At 39.6% G+C, this 25,677-nt stretch overlaps 1 protein-coding gene across 5 annotated transcripts in view; it reads right to left on the bottom strand.

The window, feature by feature from the left end:
- Positions 1-3,381: 3,381 nt before the first annotated feature.
- The window catches only part of PHACTR2 (phosphatase and actin regulator 2), a 129,017-nt gene continuing 106,721 nt past the window's right edge, over positions 3,382-25,677 (bottom strand). For 4 of the 5 annotated variants that reach the window (XM_027904474.1, XM_027904499.1, XM_027904489.1 and 1 more), the window contains 8 exons: positions 23,866-24,415; positions 22,425-22,624; positions 20,399-20,555; positions 18,236-18,291; positions 11,914-11,975; positions 10,774-10,911; positions 8,410-8,486; positions 3,382-4,945 (listed from right to left, as the gene is read on the bottom strand). In XM_027904474.1, coding sequence (XP_027760275.1) covers positions 4,930-4,945; positions 8,410-8,486; positions 10,774-10,911; positions 11,914-11,975; positions 18,236-18,291; positions 20,399-20,555; positions 22,425-22,624; positions 23,866-24,415 — 1,256 coding nt within the window. In that variant the 3' untranslated portion in view covers positions 3,382-4,929. Of the gene's footprint in view, positions 4,946-8,409; positions 8,487-10,773; positions 10,912-11,913; positions 11,976-18,235; positions 18,292-20,398; positions 20,556-22,424; positions 22,625-23,865; positions 24,416-25,677 lie in introns of those variants that run through there. The other variant, XM_027904509.1, reaches the window with a different exon arrangement.

The following is a 25,677-nucleotide window of genomic DNA, read 5'->3' as shown; positions in this document are numbered from 1 at the left end:
CTTTTTCTATTAAAATCTACGTCCCAACAGTGAGCATTTCACTGAGCTTGGTACAGTAAGAGTACAAATAGAAACAATAATGGAACTAAATGTGGCCACTAAAGGCAGGAGGCAAGTTTATCCTTTTTTTTTTTCCACCCCGAGTATGTTTTTATTTCAGCTTGCAGCAGTGGCACAAGTCTTAACTCCTCAAGATATGACTGAAAAGAGATGATGTGAAAGCATTAAAATATGCAGTTCAGGTGTGCCTGACAGTTTCATGCAAACATAGGCTTTTAGCTTGGTTTGCTTTATCATTAAAGCATTAACAGTCATTAAGACATGGGTGGAGATTCTAGTCCCTGCTTAGGATGCCAGCAGTGCTCACACAGACCTGACCTGCCAGGTAGCCAGGTGATGGCGTGGCTCTTCCTATCCTGACTCCAACCCCTGCCAGCTGCAGATGATGAGGGGATTTCAGCTGATTTCCAGGCTGCCAGATTAGATTAGACCTTTTCAGTCTCTGCTGAATGGATCTTCCTCCCACCTTATGATGTACAAAATTAGGGCTCAGATTAAATTTATAGTCAGGTTAAATGACTGCTGTTTTGAAACAAATTCTCTGGTGCAGCTGTAGTAGTACTTGTTACAGCTCTTGAGTTTGAAGCATTTCTGCAAGAAACAAAGCACTAATCTCACCTGGAAGGAGTGGTCTTATTTTTTAATATCAGGGATACTTTAATGCCTTTATTTCACAGTTTTCATTTCAAGTTAAAAAGTAAGAAGTGGTTACCTGATATGGTTTTTACATATCAACACTGAGACTGCGGCGCTTCTCTAAGAGGTACTCAGTGTGGCCAGAGCAGGTGGTGGGACTGCTCTGCCCCACACCACATCAGAGGTCAGGAAAGGCCACCACAGCAAGGGACATGGACAACTGTAGGTAAATGATAAACCCAACAGATAAATGCAGTCTTGTAGACCTAAAAATGGCCATGAATACTTTCAGTGATTTTGAAGAGATGGTGTTCCTGGTCCTAACATGTTTCAAATCACCGGCTGAAATGGTATTTAGCTTAAGTAATCATTAGCATTTGGTTTATTTTTTTTTTTTTACTTGTTGAGTAAAATATATATCGCAATTTGAGAAAATTCATATAGCCTGTATTTCAGTTAAAAAGACTAATATGTATTACCTGAAAGGAGAGAGACAAGAGACATTGTAGAACCATTTAAATTTTTTATGTGAAGAAGAAATTAGGATTTGATTAAGCATCCATTCTTTTGCTCCCACAGCAACATGGTTTGATGCATGATTCTACTGATAAATGTAGATATATGAGGTAATTTCAGAAACCACTACTTCAAGCTACTCATTTTCTCATTGTGTGGCTGTAGACATCTGAGTTCATATATGATTCTGTGTAACATTAGGTATGTGTAAGGTTTGTCATATGTAGTGGATGGCATTTAAATGATTTGTCCAGTTTGATAAAAAATTAACACACTGCTCCCTATTAGCCAGCTGGACTGTACTATATGTTGCATGGAAAGTGTTATTTTTTCTTTGCCTTTTCAACATATTTTTATTTTTTCCTCAAGGACTACTCATTAATTTCCCAGGACTTATCCTGATTTTTATCTTCTAACAGGCATGCGACCCCACATACAAGTATATGGCGTATTATTTTTCCAATGGGCTGTTGATGCAACTTGAAGACATTTGAAATCATCAATATAGAGGGCTAGAAGATGCAGCAGAAACAGACTTCAGGCACCTCAATAAGGTAAAGCAAACTTGCTTCACTTCACATAGTGACATACCAAATTCTCATTTTTTATTGCATGGATAACACTTTCCAGCTGTTGTTTTTCTGCCAGTTGATCTTTAGAATATAAAAATAGTATATATAATTCTATGTCTATGTGTGGGTATAATACACAGTGGATAGTTTATAGTTCTAATTCTGCAACTATACTACATTTTTACATAAGTTTCAATAAAGGCAAATCTTTTTGTCCAGTTACATAAATTTGCTTAATTAGTTTGCTGAATTGTGGGTCAAAGAATGTATCTGATTATCATCAAAATAATAAGAAATTAAAAATTAACTAAGCATCTCCATTGAAGCTAGTTTTCTGCCTCTAGCAATGGCTTGTAGTGAATACTTTAAAAAAACCTCCAACCCTAGAAGGAGGATAGGAAAAGCCTAAAAGTGATACCTCACCTAAGTATCCTAATTTCTTATGACATAGTGCAGCTTGAAGAAGTCTGAGCCAGAAGTTGTATCCTCACCTTTGTGTTTTAACTAATAAAATGAAAAGGCAGCACATGACTTTCCATTCACGCTCCAGGCCTAGAACAGAGGAATATCTTCTTGCAAAGTCAAATATTTCACTTCATCCTAAGAGTTTAGCAAGTTTTACTTTGCTTATGTAACCCCTATGTACCCTGGCATGTGAGTGGAGTTGCTGTCTTATATAAAGCATATACAGTCTGACCTTACCTTTGTCCAAGTTATTCTGCCTGTGCAACAGCTATCTTTCTGCCTTTAGTATCTTGGCTGCTTTCAAGTGTTTCAATATGATTAAGGCAACACTGAGGTCTATTTAATTGCTTCACTCATTTCCTTTGAAGTGAAATAATATGTTTTATACTTCAAAGTCAACATAGTAGACCTTTATATGATTTTAGACACACATTTCTAAATTTGGCAACATCAGCCAAAAAAGAAAAAAAAGTTTAAGCAGAAGTATTCTAGTGTAACCTTTAAGTTTACTCATCGAATTCTAAAAATAAAAATTAGCATTGTACCAGAATTGCTGACAACCCTTAACTCTAATGGCTTGATAATTCCTGCATGATGTAGTGCCAAAGAATACATTTTCACTGCTTCCTTGATGTCAGTGGTGCTTCTATATTTATAAAACGATGGACCTCCCAGAAGCTAAATTGTTTTCTGCAAATGGAATCCTAATGGTTCTTATTGATTCCATTAAAAAAGGAAGATGCTGCTTGCTTTTCTTTGCTACAAGCATGTAGATGATTATTTTATTTGGTTATTGATATTTCGGGCCTTGAACCTCATTAGATTTTTTTACTAAAATAGTAAGGGATCCTATTGTCATAAAAATCTTCTTTAAAAAAGGTTTGCCAATCTCTTTAAAAATAATAGAGTGACGGCTGTTGGAACGCACTCTCCTCTTATTAGAAGTCCTCTTTGCTAAAATAATCCACCCCATTTATGCAAACCTGGTCTTGCTGTAAAATAGCACTGAAGAGGGATATCTAATTTTAGCCACCAAATCTCCTTTCTGCCTTTAGGCTGACATCTAAAACAACAAACTTCAATTTTATAAACTAAAAACATTCCACAAGAATCTACGGCAGGTTTACTGAGGTAAAAATCACATCTACACAGACCTTTTATTGCCAGAAAAAGAAATACTTACACTTCATAATTAAAAACTGAACAGGGCACATAGAAGACAAAAATAAATTGTAATATGTACACACATTAGAAAGGATAAATAGCAAATATACTGTAATACTGCATTAAAAGTATGCGTATGTGAATTCCAGACCCACCCCCCAAATGTTGTGTACATTAATCAAAGGATAAATAAGTGCTAATATAAGACAGATAATTTCTTAGTGTAAACAATGCCATAGGCTTTTTAACGAGCCTTTGGGCCAACTTAGAAAAATCATGTATTGCCTTTCACACTCCATACCACTTAATTTTAATAGTACTGTATTCACATATACAATTTCAAGATAGTATAAAAAATTACGAATCTAAGAAGCATTCTTCACACTGAACAAAAGCAGGCTGCAGACACTCCAAGGATTTCCCTTTCACTTTTACAGGACCACTGGCTGAAGACATACTGATTCATCTGGGAGTTCTTCCTCAAAGCAATGCAAGAGTCCTTAAATGTAAAAAGTCACATTAGTCACTGCTCAGGCATACTAGCAAAGACTTCTGTGCCTAATTTTATTCACACTGGCATGATGTCAAAGTCACCACTGCCTGCCACAATGAGAAAGATAATGATCCCTCTGGTTTGAATGGCAAGTGACAGACAGCAAGGAGTGTTTCTAAACATGAAACATTTCACTGAATGTTATTTGTTCTTCAAATCCTGTTTATGTCTTTCTGAGGATACAGAGTATGTCAACAATAAAAACCAAAAATTACGTGGCTTGTTCTGTATGAACGTTCAATGTATTTTCCTGAAGCATGCACACTGGGATTTTAAAAAAGACAGATGAGTTATACTAGGACTAATTTCTGGCAACTGTATTTACTGGCACCAAAGAAAATGACAGTTCTTCACTAAAAGTACTGATGACATGAGGACTTATGGCTTGCCGTCTTTTTAAGACAGGCTGCAGCCACTAAAAAAAAAATAAAAAAAACCAAAACATGCACAGTTGCTTCACACACTCTTTTTTTTTTTCCTCTTTAAATAATTCTCCCCACTGTGCATCATTAGGCAGTTCCATCCATTCCACTTTTCTCTGTGGACTGACAAGCGAAGACTCTCTTCCCCCAGCTCTCAGTCCTTTTCACACACTCCCTCCCTCTCAGTTACCCTCAGTCACAACCCTATGAAATCTGATGAGTTCCTGGTAGCAGGCTCTCAAGCGATTGTCTTCAGCACTTCCTGACTTGTGGAGCTCTGATGAAGAAGTCCACTGACTTGTCTATGTGGAGTAGCCACAGAACCGTGGTCTGTCTGAACACGGACAAATGCTTCGCGTGGGTTCTCCTCCTAGACAAATCATTTGTCCATTTATAATGACGAGGGCCACTTTCTTCATTAATGTCAGGGAAAGCTGTAGCGCACACTCATACTCAAGTTCCAGTGCAATCTCAGATCTTCAGGATGCAATGATTTCCCCAAAGAAAATTGTTACATGAAATACTGGATGTGGTCAAACAGTTATGGACGATGAAACCTGAAAAGATAAATTAAAAAGCTTGGAATTATATTATTTCAACTGACTATGAACATGATCCTCATCCTGCTCTCATAGCTGTTTACTTTTTTGGCCCAAACAGAATTATTTCTGATTTTCCTGGTCTATGTGGGTTTAGAGGCATACCTATTATCCCTCGCTCTTCATCTCTCTCTCTACTTATAAAACCAAACAGGGATTTGGTGTGGCTCAAGCACTGTCTGTCCATACCATTAACCTGTCACTGTGGTCCCTGGCATGGTTTGGCTTGGGTCAACCAACTGTATGAATGCAAGCTATGCCAAGCCTGCCTCAGGGCCAGAGAACAACGTCCAGTCTGTTTTGTTTGCCCATATAGATCTACCCATAATTGCATCCACTATTTGGATGACAGTAGCTACTATGCAAAAAGCTTTGCTAAACCATAAGATTTAAATTTCTGGGGTTTAATCCCTGTGCAAAATGAAGCTAACAAAAATGCTGTATTTTTTTAAAGTAAGCAACAAATTTTGTAGCAGTGCAGATGCTTTCTTCCTAATAACAGCTGAGGCACATGAAGGCCCAAATATACTTCATTGTTTTTTATGCTTTTAGGTAGAGCATGTACATTGCTCCAGAATGCCTGTATGATGCCTAGAGAGGTGGATTGCTCCAAAAGGTGTCACCAGCCTTTTCTACAATAAGTTAGGAAACCTACAGCAATTGAAATTCTAACTCATCTTAAATGTAATGTATCCAAGCAAAAGGGTAAGGCGGCCACTATTATCAGGTTCTCAGTGTATCGATCACCAGACATAAATATCTCTTTAAATGGCTTATAAAATGTATCTGTCCATGAAGTAGTAAAAGATGCAACAGCTTGAAAAAAGGCATGTAATGCAATGGATTTATCTAAGTTTTTGTTTGACACATTTTCTCTTAACAGTTCCAGAGAAGAGAAAACAAGCCACATGCCACCTCACATTACAAGCTGATTCAGTACAATACAGGGATGCATTTCTCCAATAAAGGAGGTGTACACAAAAGCTGACATTCACAAGTATGCAGCTCTTCTGCTAAGTGAGGGTATAGTGGATTGCAAAAAAGACACAGGATTTTTGTATTTGTGTGGAACGATATAATGGACTATATATAGCATTTCCATTGGAAACACTTAATAAACATCTACTAATAACCTCTTTCCAAACTTCTATTTATTCTTCTATTTTTAAAAACTTGGTTTCTTGGATTCTCTTATGAAATAACAGAAAGAATCAGTCCAAATTACTAGGAGTAGAAAACCAGTTAAACTGACAGTCATTACTGTAAATGATGAACAATTTTAATTTCTCACGTTTAATATAAAATTTTAACAATTCAAATATGTTGTAAGTACTGATTATAATATTAAAGCATCTTAAATTTAATCTGTAATAATATAGGAAACCATATCCTATAAACTATTTTTTGTTTAGTAAGTAGCTTTGTTGTCTCATTCTGTCACAGAACTTGATAAATAAGGCTTTGTTAACCAGCTGCCAATGCAAGTGCCTTTTAGTTTGCATTACTTCAGTGATCTCCTTGGAAAGAATCAATATCTCTAGCTAGAGATTTCTGTCTCTGGTTTTCTTAAATCACTTTTTTAAATCAATCCAAATGTAGCAGAAACTACATAATTTTTAATGAGAGGTCCCAGAGGAAATGGGATTTCTTTTTATTTTCAAAATTGCAATTAACTTAAAACATCTGCATCTTATTTTGCTCTTAATTAGCTTTTTCTAGTGTTACTCTTCTGACTTCTGTGCAGTGACTCTACAACATGATCAGTGCAACAAAAGAGGGTGGAGAGGGAACAGAGAGAACCTGATTTCTCTCACATTGAAATTCTTTGGGGACCCTATGGAACCATTGCTTATATTTACCATTATTTGGCTGTGCCTATTTTTTACTCCATTTTCTAAGGCCCTCCTTGAAAAAAATAATTCACTTTTTAACTGGTTTGTCACTCCACTGGATTCCTGGCTCAGCTTTCAAGAATCCAACTGTAATAAGTCTTAACTGGTTTTGAATCTCATTAAAAAATGTCCAATTCTTTTTGTATGACTCATGCCTATCTGTACATATGCTTTGATATTGTAGTGCAACTCAGGAAACACAACAATGTAAGCAGGGGGTTGATTTCTATAACTGCTATTTTTATTCTCTACCTTGGGATGTCCTTTTTTTTAAAACCAGTATTTTTATATATTCTGAAAAGATATACTACCTAGTAGCTGAAGAGACAATGGCATCAGAAGCCAAATGAAAATATACATCTTCAGGTTTGAAAAGAACATTTTCTAATGGTTTGAATGGGACACTAAATTAAAACCTTGCCTCCTGGTTCATCTCCTATCTTAGGTTTGCTGTCTGTGAAACTGGTTTGACTTCTTTAAAATTATTTTGTTCATGCTGTATCTACACAGAAGTGACTTTACATTATTATTTAAAAAAACCCCACCATGTTTTGGTGAGAAAGAAATCACTGAAGTTGTGAAATCAGGCAATGAAGCAGGAGATGCATGAAACACCTATATCCCATTGTGAATTTTCCTGTTATACACTCTTAAATTAGAAGATTCACACTCACTAGCTTGGATCCTGAGTTTGGTTGCAACAGAAAGGACCCAGTCTTAGGCAATTAGTTTTATTTGACTTAATTCTCTGTAGAAGCAAAGACAAAAATACTATGTACACCATGTTGGCTGATCCTAACATCAAGTTTTGCTTGCTGGTGTCCGTTTTCAGCCTCTGTAACTTCCAAGAAACATGAACACGTGCCATGGGGATGACAGGAAGCGTCTCCCTCCCCCTAGGAATACCTGCCAAATTCTAAGGCCTGCTAAAAACTATGGACACTTCAGAGCTCTTGAAAACAATAATGCTTCAGACAACATCTTCATGTTATCCAAAGCAGAAAACAAAACAAATCCAGATTAACGGATTAGAAGTGGCAAAAAGGGAATCTATCTTGTTCCCTAGAAACTGCTGCCAGGAGCCCACCCTTAGAAAGCTCGCCAAAACACTGGCTTTTCTGAAGTTCAACACATAATCTAGTTTTCACTTAGCAAATGTATCTACAAAAATGTATGCTTTCATGAGCAAGGGAGTGCTGCCAGAGAAGGAAATCCCTTTATTTTTGTGCATTTTAGGACTACTAACTTGAGCTCTGAGAACCACCGAGTTCTTTCAAGCTATTTTTTAGATGCCCCAAACAATCTTTTTCTGTGTAGCAACCAATCCATTGCAGTCACCTTCACTGGTGTATCAACTAGAGATGGCATCAGCAACACTGGGAATTCTAACAGAATCACTGGTGAAATTCAAGGGGACTCATGGTAGGAATCCATACTAATAATGACACAACTGCAGAGGACTTGCAGAAAGGCAGAGGGTTGCTGTCATACCCATGTCTCACACTTATGCAAGAAGAGGGATTCACCCACCTGGTAAATTGCCGACTTTCCTCATGTACTTCCATTTCTGTGCTTTTAAATTCATTCAGTTCTTTCCGTATTGCTGCCTAATAAACAATAATGATATATGCAACTTTAAGAAATATGAATTTTAAGGAAAGTAATGAATAGGAAAGGAACCTGGCCCTACTCTTGCAGTTTCCTTACAGTTCCCATTTCAAGTCTCCCTTACTATAATCCACAGCTCTCACACATTTCTGATCAACATGAATTACTTTTTTCAATTACAACTGTTTGAAGCAGTCTTACATGACAAAGAAACCCAAAGCATCAAGCACCAACAATAAACAAAGAAACACCAAGTCTACTTCAGTGGGTGAACCAAGCCCCTACTGAAATATGAAATACACCACTTCCTGCAGACAAAAACGGGCAAGGGATTGGGTTATTTTGCAATCACTTGATGAATATGCAGTCAGCAGGGGGTTGTATCTCCAGGCACAGCCCCTGAGTCACTCTGCCTGCACAGGCACCGTGCACACAGCAGGGGCCTTGTCTCTATCTCCCCAATGGAGACAGGTCTTCAGGAATGCAAGATTTTTTCAGCAATTGCTTTAAAGTGGAATTAGTCATTTGGTGTGATTAGTTTTATGTAAAATGACATGAAATATTTGGACATTTCAGGCTTGTGTTTTCAATTGGCAGATACTGAGGAACAGCAGAAATTCAGTGCATTTGTAAATGCTTTGTTGCTTATATTAAGAGACTGATAAACAATTTAGTTCATCAAGTAATAATTTCTGAAATATTCTAATATACTACAAGGGGTTTTATTTCTATGCCACGCACGTTCCTACCTTCACTGTGAAAGGAAATGGCAGTTTATTCTTACTCTTTCCCTAGTTTAAATAAAGACAGTATCATTTCATTAAGCCCTAAAGAAATGTCATCTGGTGTGTATGCTTTTCAATGCAGAACAGGCAAGCAGCATGATAAAATTATAGCATCACCAGACTGCAGTCTCATAAATGAGAAACTTCATTTTAAGCAGGGGATGGTTCTGTTTATCCACAACAGCATGCTTACACGAAACTGCTGTTATAGCTAGGAAAGGGGCACCAATTTCTGAGCACCAAATCAGCAGCAAAGACACCAGAGCTCCAGCTCCCTAATATAGTTACAGTACAATTTTCTGCTCCCACTGGAGTTAGAAGAATGACTTCCCTGGGAAAAAAAAAAAAAAAGGGTGAGGGAGTTTCCAGGCAGCCTGGGTATGCCTTTCTGCTAAGGCCAACAAACATGGGGCTCACAGAACCAGCTTTGGGCACCTGTTCATTACAAAGTGAATTGAAATTAAAAACTGCTATACTGAAGTAGGTAGAAAACTCCATTGTTTTTAATAGTTCATTGTGCCCTGGCTGATACAAAGTGCAAGTCAAAGTGGAGGAGCTGGGTGCTCTAATCTCCCACACACTACGTGAGGACTAGACAATGCTCAGCACCTCCCAGAAACAACATCAACAAACACTTCTGGCTACATTTTTAATGTCTCCACCTTGACTTGATATGAGATTCTCATTTGACTGTCAGATGAGCTGGCAGGTTTTTATTATTAATATTAAAAAAATGCAAGCTGAAATAAAATCAGTGCTTCATCATGTTTAGCTAAAAGACAGTGTGCTTCCACATACCACTTTTCATGTCAAGCACATCTCATCGCACTTCCATAAAAACAGGTTCAGACCCACTGCTAAAAGGGTCAGTACTTTTTGCTACTAAATCCTACAGCTTTCCCTTTATTAAGTGGTAGAGGATGGAAATGGAAGAGTATTTTATGGTAATCTTTGATCTGTTTTTCAAATGAGAGTCACAGAATCTTTTGTCTCATCCTTTGTAGTTAGGCAGAGGAACTATAAGCTGTACATTTTAGGGGCAAACTTCCCAAGAAGTTGTACTGCATGCACAGGGTCAGCTCCTGCACTGCTGTTGTGGCCAAGATCCCTGAGGAGGATAAGGCAGATTCTACCTTTTTTCACTCAAATGAGTTGCAAAAGTAATCCTCGGTGGCAGAATTCATCTGAGTTCCACAGGCTGGGGCCACCTTTGCTAACCATTTATCTGGCTAAGCAAGGATTTAAAAATTAAAAAAATTAGGAAAAAAGATCAGAAATTCTGGGCTGAACTGTCATAATAGAGGTGGCAAATAGCTCTCCATGGGTATCTGAGTGGCTTTTCTTGTCTGCAAGCAATAGATGCACAGTAGTACCATGACAATCTCGCTGTCTCCAGCAGATGTCATTTGTGATGCTGGCATCAAGAGAATGTAAACCAGAGGAAAACTCCACAAAAGTAACAGATGCAAGCATTTTCTTATAATCTACATTTGTCCCTTGCCTTGTCTGCAGGAGTTAACCTGGCCCAAGGCTTGTCAGCACGACGGTCATAATCCGGAGAATCCGTGACTTCCACATACTCGTTAAATCGAAGGATTCTTCTTGCTTGAAGTTCAGCCACTGTGGGCCTCAGACTGAGCTGTAAGCAGGAGGCAGAAAATAGTATGCTTAATAAGATGAAATAAAGTAAAATAAAAGCGGAGGGTATGATGTAATCTCAAGAGAACTTTAATGGTATTTCTAAATAGGGTCACTTTCAGGTGTCTATAAAAAGGCATCATCCTGGGAGTGCTGTGCAGGAATGGGGAGGCAGCACAACCTAATTTCTTCAATTATAAAAATAGTCTTTGTCAGGCAGGTCGCAGAGAATCATGACAGTTATCCCCGGAATATTAATTGTAACTTTGCAACTGTCACAGCATTTACTCCACTAGGCCATTTGCATCAATGACTATACAGTCTGCTGTGTTAAACTGTAATACTGAAATAAGCAGGATTTGGAAGTACCTGCCTAACTAAAAAAAAACTGGTCTTGACCATCTGGGGGTCATTATGACACCAAATCATTACATTCACCTCAAAAAATATTCACTTTAATTAACTGAGGATGATCATATTAAGGAAACTGTATTTTTGCAGAGAAGAACAGACTAGGGATACTTATGAAAACTCGCCACATCGTCTCCCAGAACAGCAGACCCATAACTGCTCCATTTCCAGGGACAATGAGCATGATCCCCCCTGCAGAAGCTAGGACCACCAATGTGGTTAGAAGAGCGGTGAAGAGATTTTGTAGGGCTTACATTGCTTTGCTGCCCCCTCCACTGCTCTAGGATCTACAGGTGTGGCTGCCCTCAAACACACGTGGCAGCTCACAGAGGAAATGTGTCCCTTATCTCCCCTGCTTACACAGAGAAATATTAAGTATGGCCAGACTCTGTATGCTTTTCCAGGTGTGGGAAACTGGACAGGATAGAGTTTCTGCCAACATGGATTTGGCTTGTACTGCTTTTTAAACAGATTTCTAATCTGGGGACATGACTGATGGACATTTGCAGTGATGTCTACAAACTGATTTTTAGACTCTTATAAAACATAATTCTATGTACACAAATACACAATACAAAAAACACATCATCACCTTTCTACTGAGTCTACGTTTTATTTCTCTTTTGGCTTCCTGTTCCTCTTCTTCATTCTTCTCTGTTTTCAGAAGAGATAAAAAGGAGTGAATATTTAAGTATTATAACTGCACATACTGTATTTCTGTTGGCTGAAAGCTTCAGAACTTCAAGTCCTGGCTCATGTTTCCTCATATTTCTGGATGGTGCTGCATGTGTTGTCTGCTTTTGACTTTTCTTTGCTCTCATTTTTTTCCCTATCCGCATTCCCCCTGATTGTGTAGACATCTCAAATCAACTGTGGGTCACAAGCACAGCAAAGAGGAGGCGCCTGTCATTTCATTTCTGTGCATCAGCAAGCACATACCCTGAAAAAGCTGCCTAATGTTTCAATTACTTATTCTAACAAAATACTCACTGTTGCTTTTACTTCCAACATGCCACCTCTTGACTTTAGAGTGAGAGTCTAATTATTCATAAATGTCAAGAAAAAAGTTTGCTCTGAGTATCTGAATTAGACAAGTGTTTTCTACTGCTACAGGATACAATTAATCAATGAGATTTGTTTCACTGTCATTTGTTAGTGCAAATTTGGTTTATTACTTAAATATTTTTTTCCAGTTTTATAATGGGGGCATAAGATTCAGCACTCAAGCCCTCTTGGTTAAGGGCCACTGGCTATACCAAATGAATGAGTACAGCACAAATATACACATGCATTTTTGGAATGTATTTGGGCATATGACTAAAATGTGGTTTTAACAAATTTCTGTGCTAACCAAACTTGATTTCTTGAGCGTAGGTGAAAAGCACACTTACAAAGACATGTTCATATGGGCTCAGCATGTTTCTAGATTGATGTACAGTTTGAAGAACATTATTTGCCCTTTCAGTCCACCTCTGATGGTTATATTCTGAAATATCCCATCTAGAGATATGCATAAAATTTTGATCCTATTTTATTCATGGTTTAGGATTACAGACACCACATTACAGTTCAAGGGTAACTATAAATTTAAAGGAATTAATTTGCTCTGGATACAGCCAACCTGTAGAGATGAAAAGACAGTCTTAAATCCTGGTACAGTGGTATTTGCCCTGTTTTCTATGGCCAGCTTGCTGTGTTAGTAGGGGTAACCTGGCTACGGAAGATTTTGTGTATCATGACTTACACACTGAAGGCAATGCTATGACAGAATACCTTGTGGTACTCTCAGATTTCTTTTGCTAACTCAAAGGCTTTCATAGAAGAATACAAGGGAAAGGAGAAGAGGACAAATCATTAAAATGAAAAAGAAGAAAGATACAGCAGGAAAAAGGCAGCCCAAGATCTGCTCTGTCAGAAGTGTCCAACACCAACCCCAGGTTTCCAAGAGCAAGATACAATCTCACAGGCTTGCTGCCAGGATTAGGTTGGATCTCATATTGGTGGTGATTTTACTGAGATACTGAAACGTGGATGTAATTTGTGGTTTATTAATAGCTTTTCTCCTCAGTGGAAAAGAAATGGATGGCCTGTTTCCATAGAGGAACTGTAAATGGACTAAAACTGAAGAATGCAGAGTTATAGATTAATCTACATTTTATTTTTTTTAATTAATATATCTATCAATAAACAAGTTGGGTGTATTTAAGGACTCTGGACTTTAAATGAGAACTCTTTTCATAAAATCCTCACCTAAAAAAATCAAAAGCTCTCTAGCTGTTTTAGGACAGAAAATCATCTGCAGGCTTTTGTTTAAACATCCTGTCTTTGCAATCAGTAGACATTGTAGCTGAGGTAATTAAACACAAACTATTAATTTGGGGTTCCATTCACCTGGGAATCATCTGACATAAAAAATTTTGTCCCTTTATGAATGGTCTCCCTCAGAAACTCTCCAGTATCAGACATAGCAGGAAAAAAAAAAAAAAGCACCTGAATATACACGTCATTGTACTGTCCTTTCTTTAATTTAATTTGTAAAATAAGTTGTGCATTTTTCATATATTGGCATTTCTTTGCTATCTAAACCACAGTGTCTCCTAAGAAGCAGAAATAAGATGCTTCATGTAAGAAACAGAGGCTCAGGCTGCTCAATGCATACCTTAAGGAACTACCAACAGCATGGTCACCTGAAATACTGTTTCTCTATATTTTGAGGGAGGATACAATACCTTAAAAGAGTTAATCTGGACATTTAGGAAGGCTGAAGGTTAGCTGCCTATCCCAAGCTGTAAAGCTACCTCACTGCAGGTACCAGATGACTGTACAAAGGGACACCTGGACAGGGGAAAACACCCAAAAATAGGCAACATGAAAGGCCATCATAATAGTTGCTGGGAAGAGGTCCAGGCAGGTCCTGGAACAGGCTGTCGAGGAGAGCTGGCAGCCCATCTTTTGGAGGACAATACCAGCAGGAGGCATCAGGACCTTCCTTCACTCCTGAGGCAAAGCAGGAGGGATCAAAACCCTGTGTGAGGTCAGAGGACAAGATGTGTTTTATACATTCAAGTTGGTTTACTTCTAGGAATAAAACTCAAGAGCTAAAGGAAATGGACTGAAATCTGGTGGTTGCTGCTAATCTACTGAATCTGCTGTTTGGCAAACAGGCCTCTGTCTCTGGCATACCTAAAGCATATCAAACCTATCTCATACCTAAAGCACCAATTTCCCACCTCTGTCCCGCTAGGCAGAGCATTGCTTTAAGCCTGGTGCTACAGAAACACTGCCTGGATACAAATTCCTACAAACAGTAAAACCTACAGTGTACTTTTGGTCTTTTAAGGTAAAAGTTTTGAAAATTGCTGTAATGAGTTAAGAAGGTATGTGGTGCTAAAAATAATGGGGCTAGTGCTCCTGGTTCCTTCAGGTATTGTGGAAAATTCCAGCCAGAGGGCCAAGATCTGGCTGCAGGTGACTCACCTGCCCAAACAGGAACACATGAATGCACAGAAACACACTTCTGTTTTCCACCTTAAAAGCAGATCTAATCTGTGTGGTGTGGAGAAAGAAAATATAAACACAGCATTCCCAGCTGCAAGTCCCCTCCTCAGATGTCCCGCTGCTGCCTTATTGGCGAAGGACCAGCCCAGCAAGCGCCTTTGCTTCCACAAGTCTCTGGTTAGATCCCAGCAAAACTATGGCTTCCCTCCTTCCCTGCCTGCAGCTCCTAAGAGGTCAAACTGGGTTCTGACTCCTAACTGAAACAATTTTGTTTATCATCACTTATTGTTTCCATCAAGTTAAACAATCCACTCTCCAAAGTCAAACCAGCAGCTTCCCTGGCATCTATACATTATTGCTCCTGCAACTTTTGCCATATTAAATTTGTTCGCCTTCTGTTCTTTGGGACATTTGTTTTGCAACAGGAGAGGAAAAGAGAAAAAATAATTTTTCCTGCCTCAGGACTGCTCTGTTCTTGACCAGAAAGTACTCCTGGAGCATAAAACTGAACTTTCCATTGTGTCCCTATGGGATTAGCTATGTTTAGACTTCTCTGTGGGCTTGCTAGGGAAAGAGAAAGAAAAGACAAACAAAGCACTTGCTCCTTGCAGCGCTCTGAAACACACAAAGCGGTTTCTCTTTCCTGATTTTACATTAATATTCCTTAACTAGCACTGAGAGCTAAGGCCAGTTTTCTACAAAGCCAAACCCTATCTTCTACAAAGCTATTACTGGCAGGCATGCAGGTGCACTGTACAGGAAGTTCACTGTCCTTTACCAACACAGGAAAAAAATACAGTTATCTTAATCTGAAATTCTTGGAAGACTAGAAAGTTTCTCTGCCATATTGCAATACTATAAATACTGTTGGTTCAAAGCCAGTACACAAGAAACCCATCTTTATAAAAAACACAGGGCTTTATGTATTCTTTCAAGTGGACTCCTGAGTTATCATAACGTTGTTTTAGTATGGGAAGTCTCAGAAGTCTGGATAGCTTTTTTCAAACAGTTTTTAAAGAAATCTGCCTGCAATGCCTTGCGATCATACTTGGAAACGGGATTTTCAGTAACTGGTTTATCTGGAAATATTATCAAAACAAAACTTCTTCCAAAACAGACTTCCTCACTAACTGGAAACCCACACAAAAAAAAAAGAAAAAAAAAATGGATTTTTTTTTTTTTTAACCTCTTAGAGGATTTGGGCTGAACTTAATCCTGAAGTAAACACTGGGACCTTTAGCACTTAATGTAACCTCAAAGTCTATGATAAGTACTACTTAAAACAATACTTCCCCTTAGCTGCAATTTATACGCATGCAATAATATAACCCCCTCTCCCCCTCCACTGCTTAAAAATAGGAGGAAGGAAACTTTATGAAAGAAATCCCAACTTACTCACAAAAGCTGACTACACCAACAAAGGCATTTAAGACATGTAAACATTTTCAAATGATCCACAGGAAGGGAATGCAATAATTTGATTTAAAATATGAGTGCCTTAGGGCTGAGAGAGAACTTGCACCCTGAAAGGGCTATGAGTCAGACTGCCACCATAAACCCTGGCTTGCTTTGGTTCACTTTAGTTTTTACAGATCACTTTCAACTTGAAATATTTTGTATCTCAGTGATGAGCAAAAAGCAGTTTTGGATTCTCCATGTGCTCGCTAAGGACTCCGTGACTTCTACCATTCTGCTCCCCAGCCTGTAGTTTTTGCTCTCCCTTGCCTCTTTAAGACGGCCCCCCGGCAGCCACAGGGGAGGACAGTGGGAGGCACTGAGCGCAAAGCTTGGTACGCTGCCAAAAGCTTAAAGTAAACAAGCCGAAACAGGAGAAGAAATCTATTAACCGCTTTCCAGTCTTGAGCTACTTATTGCAAAATCAGTGAATAGAATAAACATTGGCAAAAGGGATATTAAATACATTGCAGGTTCGCTGCTAGGTTAGCTATCTCAAGATAAGCGAGACAGAAAGGGCAGTAAGGGAGCCCAGCTGGTGCTCCCAGCTCAGTGGCCATATCTTGGCCCATCAAAATGTTTTGGAATTATCTCTCTCACATAGTCCAGCATGAGCAGTTTGTCATATAAAAATTATTCATATTTCAAATTTTACCTTTATTTATCGATGCAATCTGTAGGTTCAGAAATTATAGTTTTAGGAAGTCTGTTCACATTATGTGCTGGATAGGAGTCCCATGACCCCTTTTTTGTGCACATGTGAACTGGACCTTCCCTCTTCAATAAGACATGGTGCTATTTGGCATCTGAGAGCTTGTACAATAGCAGTAAGATTTTATTAGCAAGGATGGTTGCCTGAAAGTCAATAATTGCTGACTCCCCTGATTTGCTGGACTGAAAAAGTGACAGAGTCATCAGTCCACGGACGTTGTCAGGCAAACAGCCCATTTTCTTTCCCTCCATTACCATGCTGCACACCAGGGTTGCACAACTCTTCTGAATGATTGTTGGAAATAACAGCATTATTCCTTCTCTTTCATGAGGTGTGAAAAGGTCTCATGTCCTAAGAATAGATGAGTTTTTTGATTTTTTGGTATGTGTGAAAGACTTGCACGTGCATTTTCTTCATTTATTTCTTCTACTTAACCATCAAATACTCTCTTACCCCTGCAGAATGAATACAGGGCTAGATGGAGCTGGGCATGGCAACTGCTACACTGTGTGTTTAGGTAACACCCATATTATGGAAAGATTCATAAAGGAAGACAAAAACTTCCTGTTCTGAAGAGTTTGCCAGCCTAAGAACAAAACCAACATAAGTAAATGGGAGAATAGATATACAGGGTAAACACCCAATGTACTTCATTCCTCTGCCCTTGACTATGTGAATTACAGAGTTTTTTTCCAGCAGGGATATTGAGGAAGGATTTAATGGGAAGATATTTGGTGAGAATGTCTCATGAAGGTTTCAGTACAGAAAACATTCATGTCAGAAGTGAATATGAAGGCCAGCATGCTGAAATAGTTGGCATACACCTACTGTCTTCTTCCTGAACACTTCGCCTTACCTCTTTCTACTCCTCCTTCCAACCTCTGCCCTTACATCCCACCTTTGCCTCCTAATGATATTCCCTCCTCCTCCTCCTCATAAAAATTAGGTGGAAAGTCAACCAGCTTAGAACTACTTCTAAGGGGTATCTAAGTCATTCCTGGTCTTTTGGGACCACCTTCAATAAGTGGGATTGTGACAAGCAAAATTGGGCGTATTGAATATATGCTCTTTTCACAGCCACAGTTACAGGTTAGTATATAGATCTAGTGTTGACAAATTATTTTCTAGAACAAAATTTCTCTCCAGTTATGGATCTAATAATGCAGCAACAATGATGGGCTTCCAGATGAATTCAAAATATGCTTATTTCCTAAGTAAATACTAGCTGAAACCTGAATAAAATACTTACGCTTCAGGATATTTCTTTGCTCTAGCTCTTCAGTTGTAGGCCTCTGGCTAAGCCTCCTGTGAGAACAAAGTAAGTGACTGATTTAAAATCAGATCCAAGTAATAAATTCCAATTTGTAATACAGAATACATTTTGTAACGTAAAAGGTATTTCTCATACGGCTGTGCTGTTCTTTGCCAGCACAGGTCATTTCCAGACAGTTACAATAACTGCGCATGTAACCATAGTGGTGAGTGGCTGTTCGTTTTAAAAGATGTACTGATGTCACTTGAACACATAAATAACTGATAATTGAATAATATTACAGAAATTACACCACAAATAAAAATTCCTCACAGGTGTAATTTTATGAAAGAATTTGTAAGTCTTCTTTTGTTCCCAAGCACCATCACTATGATAAGTAGTGCAATTCTAAGATTATTATCAGATATTTTGAATGCAAATCTTATTATTTTTAAAAGGAAAAAACAACAACAAAACCCATAAGCTGTTCATTTGTCGCTGAATTGTATGTACGATAGAATTGGGAGCTTTAACTGAAATTTAATTTTATTTAGTTACCTATAAAAACTGCCCTTACAAAAAACCAAATTGAGATTTTAATTTTCTGGTTTGTATAGTAGAGAACGTGGTTGATGTTGTCGTTGTGTTTACTAAACAAGTTCACTTGTTCACTTGAGAAAAGGAGCATGAAAAATTCCAGCAGTAAAACTTATTTTGCAGATTTGTCAAAGGTAGGTGCTTCTCTGTCCAGCAACACTCACACATTTCACTATGAACTGTCTTCAGCCTTGCAAAACTCATCCAATTCAAATCATGCTTGGACTTCCAGATGTGTCCCAAAGTAATGGCAAACCCCGATCCTGGCTGAGCTGTAGAAAGAGTTTCCTACCAGACCTAGATGCTGCCAAGTGTTGACCACCACGTTGGGAATTTTTAAGGAACTGGTGTCAAACTCGGTTGTGATTTTGAGTAGGAACACAGCCCTGACACACATAGACATTGTCTCCTGCCACCGAAGCAGAGCTGTGTAAGGAGCATGTCAGCTCTCCAGAAGAACCCACAATGTCCCTCTGCAAGGAGCTCAGGGCAGGAACCAAAGAAGCTTCTGCAGTTCCAGCCCACAAAAGATCATTGACAAGCAGGATATGATCACTGGAGCTGGGATTTGGTTAGGAAAGCGGTGATAACAACCACACCACTTTATTAGTAAAAGAACAGTGACCTTTGGTCTCTACACAATAGATGTATCACTCTTACTGTTAAGTAATTAAATAGCTGCCTTAGCCAGCCTCCCAGTTCACAGACAAACTCAGCTTCTACATGTTGATGCAGAGCTGCTTTACTCTGTACTGGAGCAGTACCAACTGGACTATCCTATATCTGTAAATGTCCAACAAACACAAGACATCCTCCAGATCTGTCTGGACAACATTCCTGAACCCAAGAGAAACAAGGACAGGTCTGGCAAAATACAGACATGCTGTAGTCTGTTCTCAGAGATCACAAATTAACATAAGGATTTTTTAAAAATAAGTTTGTAAAAAGGCAAGTGAAATATTTTCATGCAATGTTCTCAGGTCCAGAAAGAGAAAGTAACATATAACCCATAGCAGTTTAACAGCATGAGAAAGGCATGCCTCAGAGTTGGGCACAGTAAAACGAGACACTGACCTGCAAAGTCAGCCTCCTTCCACTTCTTTTGCTGGAACCAACACATGAATAATGAAGGAATTAGAGAGCAGGAGGAGGATGGGGAGGGTCAGAAGGGACAAACATGCACAGGCATGCTCTGTATGTCAGGAACTACGACTCTGTCTGAGATGAGTGTACATACAAGTGAAAGTTCCTGCCAACCAATCTGAGAAAAAACCTGAACCATAGCACTGATTATTGTGGACTCATTGTTACCCTCTTCTTCTTTCCTTTCTTAACCCAACAACCCAAAAACCCAGAACCTCTCAGATTTGCTCCTTGCAGGACAAAAAATGCATTATTGACATTTTAAAGTTTTGTGAGAAATAAAACTACTGTTTTCCAGACAGTTATACCACAAAGATTCTGCACTGCATATTGGGCTCCATTTAAAACATGAACCCAGTGTTCTCAATTCTCTTCCTCCACCTCCACCCAGTAAAACCACATTTACCCTGCGACTGATACCTCACTAGCTTCGTTCCAATCTGATGTCTGATTTCCTGCCTCTCCTCTTCAGATGTACGCTGCAAGATGTTTTTGTCCTCTAATTCTTTCTTAGATGGTCTGTTGCCAAGTTTGATAGCAAGAGTATCCCTACGACGGATTTTACTTGCCAAAGAGCCTGAGGAAAAAAGGAGTAGGGTAGATTTAGTTCAGTCATACTTAGGTTACAGACACAAACTCTGAGTAAGAACTTTAATACCACCCCAAAGCAACCTTGTTCCCACATGCATAGAGGAATTTTAATTAACATCAAAAGAAAAATTTTAGCTCAGTTCACAAAAATAAAAAGCTAAAGGGCTTGGAGGAAAAAGCCACCAGCCAAATTGATACAAACATCACTTGTCATCTGAGAAGTGATAGGATAAAAATGACAAATCTACACTTAAGTGTCTTTGAAGTCTAATACATTACAGATGGCTTATTTATCTACTTAGTATACTTAGCAACCTGCTGCTCTTTTTCTTCAGTCTTAAATGGTTTAGTCTCATTCTATCATCATTTCCCTCATTCTTTCAATTTTTTTTCCAGTCAAATACCACTTCATTCTTTTATAGCGCTTTTCATCTTAAACTTATTTGTAAATTAAAACAAAAAATACAGCTTACAAAAGTGTTCTGAGTGCTTGTAAAGTAACCTAGGCAGTAACACCAACACACTGAAGCAATCTGTTTATCCATAAAACTGACACAGTAGGGACAAGGGCCTTGCAGTTTTGTCAGCACTAGCTCCAGCCAGCTGTGGAAGAAAGGGTATTTTCACACCCTGTATAGTCTTTCTCTTGTGTCTTGACATTCTGACCAAGGTGGGCTACATATGTCCTAGGCTGGCAGATTTTCACCATGTAAGACAGTTTGGTAAGACCACAGGCTGTCAGCTCACTTCTCATAAGACATCATGCTGCTACCTGAATACATGAATTTCTATCACACTGGATTGTATTCAAACTCAACACAGAAATGCGGAAGACTTCAGCCTCTTGAGCTACCTGGCACTTCACCTTCTGCTGCTCCAGCGACCAAGATAAAAAACACACGTTCATTTTTGCTCACCCCGCTTTGGTACACAGCATTTCAGTGTTCAGAACTTCTTCGCTGAGCACAGAGAAGCACCTCCTCCGGAACAGCTGTGAGCAAGGCTCTCAAGCTGTGGTTCACTGGTGATTTTATACTGACATATGGCCACCCTGCAGGGGGTATAGGTAGTGATGCCTTCCTCTCCACCTCAACAGCCTGCTCCTGCCACCTCTTTGCCCAAGCAAAGGAGCAGCCACTGGGTGGGCTGGATCAGGGAGCCACCAGTTCTACTGAAAATCAGCTCAACAACAGCCACTGCTGCAAAAATGAACTTGAGTGCTGGCCTAAGGGGAGGGCGAACACCTGGGAGCAGGGATTAGTGAGAACAGGGGTAGGACAACCCCTTCAGCAGCTGCAGGGCTTCTGCCCAATTAGGGTGATGATAGTCATGACCCCAGATGAAATTTCAAAGATGTAAAACTCAGATGTAAACTACTGTGATCTGCTCTGTCTGCTAAGGTCATTCCAATGCTTAAAACATCCCGATCAAAGAGGAACAAACGACTTTCAGACAGTCAAGCTGCCAACTGATGGGCTTCCTCTGTCATCCACCACACCTGTAACTCACACAAGGAACTCGTGACAGAGGTGAGCCAAATCAGTGGCTTCTGATGCTGTAACATGGAAGCCTTGTTCCACCCTCATGTTCTTCTGAACCTGCTCCTTCCACCTCCACTCCCATCTGCGCACTGCTCTCTTCCACGCACAGGCCCCATCAGGTTTCTGATCACAACTGTCTGTGAGAAGCAGGACACTCATTTCTCAGTAGTGACAGAATACTAAATCCCCTAAAACCATCCCTTGCAGCCATCTCTCTCTTTGGTTCACACTAGCGTGGGTCACATGATGCGTGCTCACATAATGCAATCTGCAAAATGGTAGCCTGCAGCTGAGAAGCTAAGCAGGATGCTTACTTTCAGCACTTGCATTCTCATCATCGTCATCATCATCATCATCTGTGTACAGGATCGGCCCGTCTGAGTCTGAGTCACTGCCATGGCTCTCTCTGCTACTTTCACTCTCAGGAGGGGCAGCAGTGCCAGCAGCCTCCTCCACTGGTTCAGAGTGTGCCTGGTCTGGAGCCTCCACTTCTTGGTCTTCTTTCGTAGCCAAGCTGTTAATTTGTAAGCAGAGATGGTGATACATTAATGCAAGCAGAACAGAACACAAATGGGAGACAGGTTGTATATGCAAGTATGTAAAGTTCTGTTATTCCTACTAATACCTTTCTAAAAAATGTACATATGTAAAACATCTATAACATATGCAGATGTGTATATGTATGTATGTATGTATGTTAGGAAAAAGGTTTCAAACATTCTGAAGTGACGTGATGCAAAGACTGTATAAAGACAAATCCTAGTTGTTTTTTATTTCTTGTGGGATGGGACCAAAAGCACATAAAAAAAAAAGAAAAAAGTTCATAAAGTCGGGGGTGAGAGGAGCAAGTTGGAGAGCAGATGGGAGTGCAAAGCTTTCTTTTCTGGAAGCCTAACCCCATTTATTGTAAATACAGTTTCACCGAAATTGAGTCCAAAATGTTCACGAGCATCACTGACAAACATGGAAATCGGCAGCAGACTGCCCTTTGCCTTGGGAAAATCTTTGTGTGAAAGAAGAGTAGAGCAAGGGGAGATGCAGCACAGGAATGTAATGCTGGCACAAATGTACCAGCAAGAATTTAAAGGAAGGTCTCTAGTCTACTGGCATCTAGACTAAACTCTCTTAGGTTTATATAAAAGATGCTGTTTCTTGTGGCCGGGAAAAGATAAATCATTAGGCCAGTTTCACTTTGCTGCCAACCGTATTGCTTAAAAAGTGTAATTACACCCTTTCTCTTGACTAGTTTTTACAGTACCTGAGATTTAGACAAGCTACTAGGCAGTGACAGACCAAACACCCACTAATTGGAGCGTGAAACTCTCATTTTCAAGTGTGCAAGTAAATTCAGCCACTGAACTGAGAGCTTTAGCACTGAGATATTTAATGACATCCACAAAAAAAAGTAAATCGCCTTATAATTCAGCATCATTTCTTGTTTGCCTTTATGAGAGAGAAATAGAAGTGTCACCAGCTGCGAGCTGAACTGCTGACAGCAGTGTCAGCCAAACAATGATATAAGAGGCAGGTTATGAGCAATGACCTTCTGGGGAAACATGAGGTACTGCAGGTGAATGGCTCAAAGGCGATGGAAAAGAACAAACTGTGCTGTGATGCAACACAAACTATTACCAGTCAGCAGAAGAAACAGAAGAGATCCCTGTGTGCCTACAGTGTCCCTTGCAAAGAAACGTGGCTTCCTCAGCCCTACCAAGTGGGTCTTACCACTCACCCAGGACAGCAACACCGCCTTACCTTTCTGTGTTTTCTCCACTAGCATCTGGACCGCTGCCTAGGGCTGGACTGCTCAGACTCTCATCTGTGCCATGCTCAGTCTGGAGAAGGGGTTTAGGATCTGATCCGGGGCTGCATGGCCCTGCCACACAGCTGTCTGATACATCTTGGGCATCTGAGGAGACAGCAGGCTGACCAGCTGCAGCAAGGAAAGGAGGTGGAAGTGGAGGTGGAGGAGGGGCAGCGGTGGGAGGAGGGGGTACAATAAGCTTGCTCGATTGGTCTGCGTCCTCTGTTTCAAAAACTACTGTGGAAGGTTGCTCAGCCTTGGGTTTTTCTGTCTTCACTTCCAAACTGTTGGCTGTGGCACCTGAGGGGGAAGAGGCAGCCCCATCCAGCGCTGTTCGTGGGGTCGACTGTTTCCCAGGTTTTTTCTTGCCCCTGGGAGTCCCTGATGTGCCCAATTTGCTGGAAGTCTCCTTAGAGGCTTTGGGATGAGATGATGTGGATGAAGGAGATGGTGATGAAGAAGACTTGGAGTCTGGTATTTTTTTTGCATGAGAGGAACCAGCTAAAAAAAGAAAAGAAAAAAGGATTTTACAGTCTTTAAATTGTATGATTTTTGCATTGTATTTTCTGCATGGGTTGACTTGATATTTAAAGAAAGGAAAAAAATTACACTTGATACTTCTACAGTCCTTCATCTAAATGCTTGAGATGAGTAAATGTTGCAATTCCAATTTCACCTTTGCAATTCCAACTTCACGTGGTAAAAACGGAAACGATGAATACTTGCCAAAGAACAGTGGAAAGGATCGGCCTTACAAACCGGTGAGACTTTGTTTTGAGCAGTCTGCATGGGCCCACTACAACTTGCCTGGACATCATCTAAAATGTCCACTACCCGTTCCCTGACAGAGAAAACTGCCTGACCTTTTCTAGTACATGAATTTTTGGTCTGAACAGTGGGAATTTGAATTTTCTTACGCTTTTAGGTGAACATCTGAGGACTGTTACAGGTATCAATCAATTCACAATGTTATTGCAACTGGTGTACTCCTACTTAATGGCAAACAGCAGACGGACAGCAAAACAAGATGTACTTTCAAGTCCAGCTGGATATATCCAAAAAACAGAGGCAGAAACCACTAATCTGACTCTGCACAGATGACCATCAGAAGGCAGGAGGCACTGAAGGCCTCCTGTAGGCACTGAAGGTCTTTGTCTTACCACAGACCAACTCGGGCAGTATTGAAAATGTAGTGAAACAAGGTTTTGACACTAGCTGTACAAGCTGGTCAGTGATGCTGCTGTTTAATCCTGTGATACTCACCCTACTGAAGCATATATGTATAATGCCCAAGTTCACAAGAGATTTCAGCTACCCTGCTTGCTCATGTGCATTCCATCCTCTGAGCTGGGTGCTTCAAACTTCTGACTTTCATTTAAAAAGCAATAAAAATGGCAAACATCTTATGGTTCAGTCCTTCTCATCAAAATGCATCCACTTCTGCAGCAGTAAAAATGCATTAACCTCCAGAGAACAAATGAAAGCATCATAAAGCTACACAGCAGCCTTGCAGCTAAGCTTACCGAGTAAAACAGAAAGCTGTAATAGAAATCTGCTGAAAGGCCTACTTTACTTATAAGCATTTAAATAAAAACAAAACCCTGGCAGATTAGGAGAAAATCAAAATACAGATACTGGCTACAGTAAGTTCATGACATAAAAATAGCTTTCATGGTGCGACTGTTCTCAATCTCCAAGATGAAAAGTAATTCAAAAGACACACTATACCATTGTCTTTTGTAGCTGAGTGTTATGGTTTATAA

This window comes from Empidonax traillii, unplaced genomic scaffold (assembly GCF_003031625.1).
Source record: "Empidonax traillii isolate 1590-97213 ecotype Southwest subspecies unplaced genomic scaffold, ASM303162v1 scaffold24:size2376012, whole genome shotgun sequence".
Classification (NCBI taxonomy): Eukaryota; Metazoa; Chordata; class Aves; order Passeriformes; family Tyrannidae; genus Empidonax; species Empidonax traillii.
Note: the sequence above shows the minus strand (reverse complement) of the source record. Positions and strands in the feature narration are given on the sequence as shown.